This window comes from Balaenoptera musculus, chromosome 19, assembly GCF_009873245.2.
Source record: "Balaenoptera musculus isolate JJ_BM4_2016_0621 chromosome 19, mBalMus1.pri.v3, whole genome shotgun sequence".
Classification (NCBI taxonomy): domain Eukaryota; kingdom Metazoa; phylum Chordata; class Mammalia; order Artiodactyla; family Balaenopteridae; genus Balaenoptera; species Balaenoptera musculus.
This window is the reverse complement of record NC_045803.1, coordinates 12125679-12133746: the sequence shown is the minus strand read 5'-3', so window position 1 is coordinate 12133746 and position 8068 is coordinate 12125679. Positions and strand designations below refer to the sequence as shown.

Here is an 8068-nt window from a genome sequence, read left to right as displayed (position 1 = left end):
TGGTCCCGGGCCTGCCTGCCTCCCAGCACAGGTGTCTGGGTGGTCGGAATGCTGAGAGTCCACATGAGTGTGAGTGTGTGCACATGCCCGCTGCACGAGACCATGCTGAGGAGGAGTGCCTGAATCTGAGGGGGAAGGCAGTCAGAAGGCAGCGGCCATGTGTGCCAGAAACCGCCTGTGATGCCCAGGGCAGAGCCCAGTCCAGTAAGGGTTAGATGAGCCTGGACCTCTCCTGGGGAGGCCAGAGAAACTACTTTATTCATCAGGTACAGGGTAAGAAATACTCCCATAGACAGGTGGGCAATCTGAGGCCCAGAGAGGGCAGGGACTTCCTTGAGGTCACACAGCAGAAAAATAACCCAGGTTTCTGATTGTCTATGCTAATGTCCTCCTACCCTCCCAGCTCCACTTCCTCCAGGGATCCAAGAGGCAGGAAGGAGGCCTCAGGTGGAAGGACCACAGGGCCAGGGCCCATCTCTCATAATCTTTTCAGGCACCCCCTTATCTCCCACCGTCCCCCTAATTCAGGGCCTACTTGCCATAGGTCCCTTCTCCCCCCATCTCCCCTCATCCCCCTGTCTCACGGATCTTCCCATCTCTCGCAGTATCTCCGTCTTAGGGCCCCTTCTCCCACAATCTCTGTTTCAAGGGGCTCCTCCCCCACATTGCCCCTATGCCAAGGCCCCTCAGAATCCCCTGATTCAAAGTTCCCGTCGTGCCCCACTCAGAGGGTTCCTCTCCAACAATGTCCTTGCCTCTGGACTCCACCATCCATGACCCATGCCTTTTTAGAAAAAATTATTTATTTTTAATTATTTATTTATTTATTTTTGGCTGTGTTGGGTCTTCGTTTCTGTGCGAGGGCTTTCTCCAGTTGCGGCAAGCGGGGGCCACTCTTCATCGCGGTGCGCGGGCCTCTCACTATCGCGGCCTCTCGTTGCGGAGCACAAGCTCCAGACGCGCAGGCTCAGTAATTGTGGCTCACGGGCCCAGCTGCTCCGCGGCATGTGGGATCCTCCCGGACCAGGGCTCGAACCCGTGTCCCCTGCATTGGCAGGCAGATTCTCAACCACTGCACCACCAGGGAAGCCCGGCTCATGCCTTTTGACACCTCCAGGACTTTGCCTGTTACGTCTTCTGCTCAGAGCACGTACTGGCGGGTTATGAGTGAAATCACTTTTATTCGTGTTCCTATGAGGAAACTCCAAAGCCCTCATAACAAAAGTCAAACCCCAATTTCCCCAGGTCGGCCCTGGAAGAAGGCAGCTGGACCTCTGCTTCCAACTCTCTGCTCCCCAAGATTCATCTTCCTCTTGGGGGCTCTTCTGGTTACCCCTGCTGCTCCCATCACTTTGAACTCAGGTGCTGCTCCCCCATTAATGCTCTGGGCTAACTGTGGACTCACAGGCCCCCCCTTGATCTCCTGAAGCCCAGCTCGACCCAAGTGGGAAACCTGAACAAGCTTCTACTAAAAGCCTGGGGCTGACAAAGAGGAAGTAAACGGTAACTAGCCAACCTGATCTTCAAAGTATGGCTCATTCGGTTTCAGCTTCGGACCCCCCCTGCCACGCGCACACAGGTGGTCTCCCTGCCTATTGCTCCACCAGCCCCTTCGACAGGGTCATCTTCCCCACCTTGTGGGGATGCCCTCCAGCAGGCCTCAAAGCCCAAACCCAAAAGGAATGTGATCCTTGGAAGACAAGAGTTGGAGTTAAGAGTCACCTGGATATCCCAGGTGAGTATTCTCCTTCAGGCCCACCCAACCTTGGAAAATGAGGTCCTCAGTCTGTGTAAGGGAGCCCAGGCTTCCCAATACTTCCACATGCATTTCTGGAGGCATGCTGGTGCACCCTTCTTTCCCACAGCTCACTCAGGGGCAGGGGCAAAGACTGAGAGAACTATGGCTGTGAGAGCTAGGGGAAAGAAAGGTCCATGTCTCAGATGCCAGCCACTCTTTGGGACATCCAAGGGGCCAGCAGCCCCTAGTAAGTTACTGTTAAGTTTGAGAAGACTGAACTCTAGAAATAATCATAACAGTCATGATAATGTAGTGGCAATAATATGGACTACCATTTACTGAGCAGTTATAAAATATCAAGACTCTTTCAAGCACTTTGAATGGACCATTCAACCCCATCTCAACCCCATGAGTGTGGTACAATTACAGGGATGAACAAAATCGGACTACAGGTTGGATCTGTTTCTTTTACTTTAACCTTTGCTTCTCATTTGTTCACTAAAAGGATACTGTCTATACATAATGGCCTGCCTCGGGAACCCTGCCCCTCTGCTTGAATGTTAAACCAAAGTGCCTTTGTTCAGGGAAACATCCTGACCCTGTCCACCTGTGAATGGCTGCAAGAAAGAAGAAATGAACACATCCCCTCCCTAAGGCTGGCCATTCCAGGAGAAATTTGCAAGACTTATGGCCTTTTTACTTCACTTCCTCACCTCCTCCCCCTTCTCTGTTCTGTAAAAGAAACTGGCATCCAGACCCCAATCAGATGGTCTTTTTGAGATACTAGTCTGCCATCTTCTCAGTCTGCCGGCTTTCCGAATAAAGTCGCTATTCCTTGCCTCAACACCTCATCTCCTGATTTATTGGCCTGTCCTGCGGCAAGCAGAGCGAGCTTGGACTTGGTAACAGTACCACCAGGATCTTCACTGTCCAGTTGAGGACACCGAGGTTCAGGGAGGTGATGAGGTCAACACAGCCTGAATTTTGACCTCTGACCCCAGAATCCCAGCTCTTTGCGTTATAACAACTCCGTCTTTTAAAAATTCTCACCCCTTCAATAAAACTAGAAGAAAAGAAAGTGATAAAATGAAAATAAATCTCAACCCTTTCCTTTCCCCCACTTCCCTCTGTCCTATCCAAAGCAGGGGTTATCCCTAGGTCCCTAACCCTAACCCATTCATCCTTGGGAGCCCAAGGGTTGTTGGGGGGAGCTTTGCCCCCTACCTTAGATGCCGCCCCTCCAGCAACCATGGCCCCATCACTAGCCTCTTGAAGAAGGAAGAAATAGGTTCCCACAGATTCTCTACAGTCTCGCTATTCAAAATGTGGGCCATGGACCAGAAGCATCAACATCACCTAGAAACTTGTTAGAAATGCAAATGAATGGTCTCACCCTAGATCTGCTGAATCAGAACATCTGCGTGTTTTAGCACGTGTTTTCTTTTATACCTTCTAGAGTCAGAATGACAGCTCTACACGGTCTCCATCGTACCCTGCACGGGGAGTACACAACGTTTTCTGACTTTAGAGCTCCGGCTTCTGACTTCAGAGCTCGCATAACGCCCTGACTCCTGACAACCCACCTTCCCCGACTCCACGCGTCCTGCTTCTGAAACTACAACTCCCACAATGCCCAGAGGCGTCACTTTACGCGACTACATCTCCCAAGGTGTTTCGCGAGCCATACCACCATCATGGCACCCACTCTCTCCGACATCATCGGGACTACAACTCCCACAATGCTCGGCGGCAAAACTACCGCCCCCAGAGGCTCCAGACCCGCTACACGTCAGCTCCCGCTCCGCTGGGTGAGGCCAGGCTCGGGCGGGTCCCGCGGGGTGGGCAGGGCCCCGGGCTCGTTACAGCCGTTCTTCCCCTCATAGCACAGACATGGCGGCCGAGAAGGACCAGCAGAAGGATGCCGAGGTGGAAGGGCTGAGCGCCACGTGAGCAAGCTGGATCTAGCCCCCCTGACCGAGACCCGGGTGTCCTGGTCCCCCGCCCCTTCCTCCCTGGGGTCCTAGGAATCCCGGCCTCCAGACACATGAGTCTGGGCCCCTGGTGTCCTCTTCGAGGACTCTGGAGCCTGGGCCCTCAGCCCCTTTCTCCCCGGGGATCCAGGAGTCTGGGACCATATCTTCCCCAGAACCCCGGAGTCCGGCCCCCCTCGGTCCTCTTCTTGCTCGAGGGTCCGGGTTCCATCCCGGTCTATCGCTGACCTGGCCCCGCACCCACCAGGACCCTGCTGCCGAAACTGATTCCGTCCGGCGCGGGCCGTGAGTGGCTGGAGCGGCGCCGTGCGACCATCCGGCCCTGGGGCTCCTTCGTGGACCAGCGGCGCTTCTCGCGGCCCCGCAACCTGGGCGAGCTGTGCCAGCGCCTCGTACGCAACGTGGAGTACTACCAGAGCAACTATGTGTTCGTGTTCCTGGGCCTCATCCTGTACTGTGTGTGAGTGCCTCTCCGGCCTGGCCCCGCGCCCACCAGGCTGCCAGACCCGCACTGGCCGGCCCCGCCCTCAGCATCCGGCCCCTCCTCTCACTGGCCAGGCCCCGTCCCCATGGGGTAGCTCTGCCGGACCTTTTGACCCAAGGGCCAGGTCCCTACTCCCGCATCAGCCTGGCCAGGATTCAGTGTAACCAAATGTGACCTAGACTTCCCCGGCCCCAAGGACGTAGCCTGTCATCCGCCAGTGTAGAAGGTCAGGGCCTCCTTGTCTGGCCCAGTCCCAGCTGCCTGACGCATGCCTCCCTGTCCTCTTCCAGGGCGACATCCCCCATGCTGCTGGTGGCTCTGGCTGTCTTCTTTGGCGCCTGTTACATCCTCTATCTGCGCACGTTGCAGTCCAAGTTTGTGCTGATGGGTGAGAAATCCCCTGCCCTCCTCAAATCCTGGTTTCTTGGAATGCAAGCCTTTGACTCCAAACCTCAGTCCTTGTGAACCCAAGTCTGCCCAAGCCTAGATCTACACTAGATCCCCCAAACTCAATCCCTTAAAGTCTCAGACACACCGGATGCTTCCACCCACTCTCAGCCCCCCAAATTGCTATTCCCCAAGCCCAGAAGATATCCCAGAACCCACCTCCACCTGCTCCTGTCCCTTAAACCTCCTCCTTCCCTCTCCCTCCTCCCTAAACTCCTGCCAAAGGCATCAGCTGCAGGTACCCACATTGGACACCAGGTGGCGACCTTACACTGGCCTATATCTGTGCTCCCCTTTCCTGCTTCCTGGGGTGGAAGTGGAAAAATCTTGGGACTTCTCAGAGAGGGAAGCTGAGGCCTGTGGCTCATGTGGTCCCAGACTGGCACCAAGCACCACTGAGAAGAAAGAGGGGCCTGAGTTCCCAAGTACGGGAAGCTCAAGGTTTGGAGTGGGGATAAGGGGGAATTGCGATCAGACAAACAGGTAGACCTAAGACAGAATCCTTCAGAAGCCTGCCAGTTTTGTACATGACAAAGGTGGTCTGGGTGGAGGGGCATGTCGGGCAAGCCCAGGGCATGGAGGGCGCGCCTGGAGCATAGACATGACGTGGCTTCAGCCACTGCTGCCACCAGGACCTGCAGACCCGACCTTCCAGTCTGCCTTGAGAAGGCAGACATCTGTACAGCCCTCCCTCAGTGTCCACAGGGGATTGTTCCAGGAGCCCCCGTGGATGCCAGAATCCACAGATGCTCAAGTCCTTTGTAAAAAATGACGAAGAACAATGATCCATGGGTTTCCAACCGAGGATACAGAGGACTGACTGTATTGTTTTGTGAAATCATCCAGGGAATTCCCTGGCGGTCCAGTAGTTAAGACTCCGTGCTTCCACTGCAGGGGGCCCAGGTTCCATCCCTCGTCAGGGAACTAAGATCCCGCGTGCCGCACAACACGGCCCAAAAAAAAAAAAAACGAAAGAAAGAAAAATCATCCAGTTTCTTGAGCAGCCACAAATCAAATCAAATTCTTGTGGAATAATATGCAGACTCAGAAGACACATCCACGGGTCAGACTTGGCCCTTGGGCCACCAGTTGGAGACTCTAGGTCTACGGGAGTGCAGGTTGGAGCAGGAGAGCTGTAGTTTAGCGGGTGGCGAGGGGGCTGAGGAAGGCCCCTTGTATTCCCACGGACAGTGGGTGGGGACATTGGAGACATGGGTGGGGCCCATGGACTTGGAGGGCCTCGGGACGAGGAGTTTAGATCCTGAGGCTCCTGGAGCTTGTGACACCAGATTGGTGAGGTGGGGGTCTCAGGGGTTACTCTGGGAGAGGGCACGAGTATCGGAACAGCTGCCCCAATGCCGTCTGCCCCCAGGCCGAGAAGTGACCCCAGCCCATCAGTATGCTCTGGCTGGGACCGTCTCCTTTCCCTTCTTCTGGCTGGCTGGCGCGGGCTCCGCCGTCTTCTGGGTCCTGGGTGAGTACAGGATCTGGGTAGCGCTGTGGGCAGTGGGGGCCAGGTGAGGCAGTCAGGCCCTGAACTGCCCACTTTCCTGCAGGAGCCACGCTCGTGGTCATCGGCTCCCACGCCGCCTTCCATCAGGTGGAGGCCGTGGACGGGGAGGAGCTGCAAATGGAACCTGTGTGAGGTGGCTTCACGGACCTGCCAGCCTCCCGAGCCAGCTGCCCTGTCCCCGTTCACCCCCATCCTGCTCAGCTCTGCAGGTCTGGCCAAAGGCCCCCTTCCCATTACAAGCCCAGGGAGGGACTCCAACTTTGGAAATAAAACTGTTAACAGTTGTTCAGCAAATATTCTCCCAGGGTCTTCTGTGGGTCTGTGCCGGGTGATGCTGGGATCCTGCAGAGGCCAAGAAGGTGGGGAGCGAGTGGGCCGCGGGCGTGGTGGGAGGAGGGTGGTGGAGAATAAGCAAGATGGATAACAAATATGATAGGACAGCCAGCGATGACAGGTTCTAAGGAGGAGAAACGAGTATGCCGGGGGCCCCCGAGACCACCCCCGTATTCGGTGATTTGCTAGGAGGACTCAGGACTCAGTATCTAGTTGTACTCACAGATGCGATTTTTTTTTTAAGCTAATGAATTGCCACTTACTGGGGCTTTATTTTATTTTATTTTATTTTTAATTAATTTATTTTTGGCCACGTTGAGTCTTCGTTGCTGTGCGCGGGCTTTCTCTAGTTGCGGCGAGCGGGGGCTACTCTTCGTTGCGGTGCGCGGGCTTCTCATTGCAGTGTTTTCTCTTGTTGCGGAGCACGGGTTCTAGGCGCGCGGGCTTCAGTAGTTGTGGCACGCGGGCTCAGTAGTTGCGGCTCGTGGGCTCTAGAGCGCAGGCTTAGTAGTTGTGGCGCATGGGCTTAGTTGCTCGGCAGCATGTGGGATCTTCTCGGACCAGGTATCGAACCCCTGTCCCCTGCATTGGCAGGCAGATTCTTAACCACTGCACCACCGGGGAAGTCCCCAGATGTGATTTATTATCATGAAAGACTATGAAGCAAAATCAGCAAAGGAAAAAGGCACATGGGGCGAAGTCCAGAGGAAACCAGGCACAAGCTGCCCAGAGTCCTCTCCCAGTGGAGCCACCTGGGTTGAGTGTAATACCCCCAGCAGTGAAATGTTGTCTTCGGAGAAGCTCATCAGAGACTTAGTACCCAGAAGGAAAGCAGTTGTTCAGCATAAACAACATCGTTTGCACAAACGGTTTAGACATGAGAGCCACTCTTTCAGGGAGTGGTGAGAACCTTGCTGAAACCCAGGTTCTCAGATGCCAGCCAAGGGCCACTATGCAAGCAGGCCTCTCTAAGGGCAGCAGTCTTGGGCCTACTGTGTTAACTCTTCCTCATAGAGAAAGTTCTGGAGATGAGTTATAGTTTAAAGAAGACCTCCCTGAGACGATGTTGAATGAAGACTTAAATTGAGTGAGGGAGCCGCTGCAGGTCTTTTGGAGGAAGAATATTCTGAACAGAGGAAGCAGCAGGTGCAAAGGCCCAGAGACAGCACTGTGCCCGGAGGTTTGAGGAACAGCGAGGAGGCCGGTATGGCTGGAGCAGATGGTGGGGTGGGGGGGGGGGGTTTGGTTTTCCTGAGTGAGGTGAGAGTGACACAATTTGCTTTTCATTGTAACGTGAAGGCCGCTGTGCGGGACCGCTGACAAAAGAGAAATGCACATGGTAGGGAAAGCACTTGGCAGGTGTGACAGCAAAGTGAGGTGACAGATAGGGTCTGAAAAGCTACTTCAGATGGGGCTGGTCTGGGAGCCCTCTCCAAGGAGGTGGCATTTCAGTGAGCTCTGAGGGAAGCGGAGCCAGCCACAGGAAGAGCTGCGGGCCGAGCGGCCTAAGCAGAGGTACAGCCAGTGCCCAGGCCTGGCAGTGCCATCCCCCGGCCTCCCCA

General features: G+C 55.1%; 1 protein-coding gene across 1 annotated transcript; it reads left to right on the top strand.

The window, feature by feature from the left end:
* Positions 1 to 3493: 3493 nt before the first annotated feature.
* On the top strand, positions 3494 to 6467 carry RABAC1 (Rab acceptor 1). Its single transcript, XM_036835037.1, has 5 exons — positions 3494 to 3684; positions 3977 to 4189; positions 4504 to 4601; positions 6033 to 6134; positions 6217 to 6467. The coding sequence occupies exons 1-5, from the start codon at positions 3629 to 3631 to the stop codon at positions 6303 to 6305; spliced, it is 558 nt and encodes a 185-aa protein (XP_036690932.1). The 5' UTR covers positions 3494 to 3628; the 3' UTR covers positions 6306 to 6467.
* The last annotated feature ends 1601 nt before the right edge of the window (positions 6468 to 8068 follow it).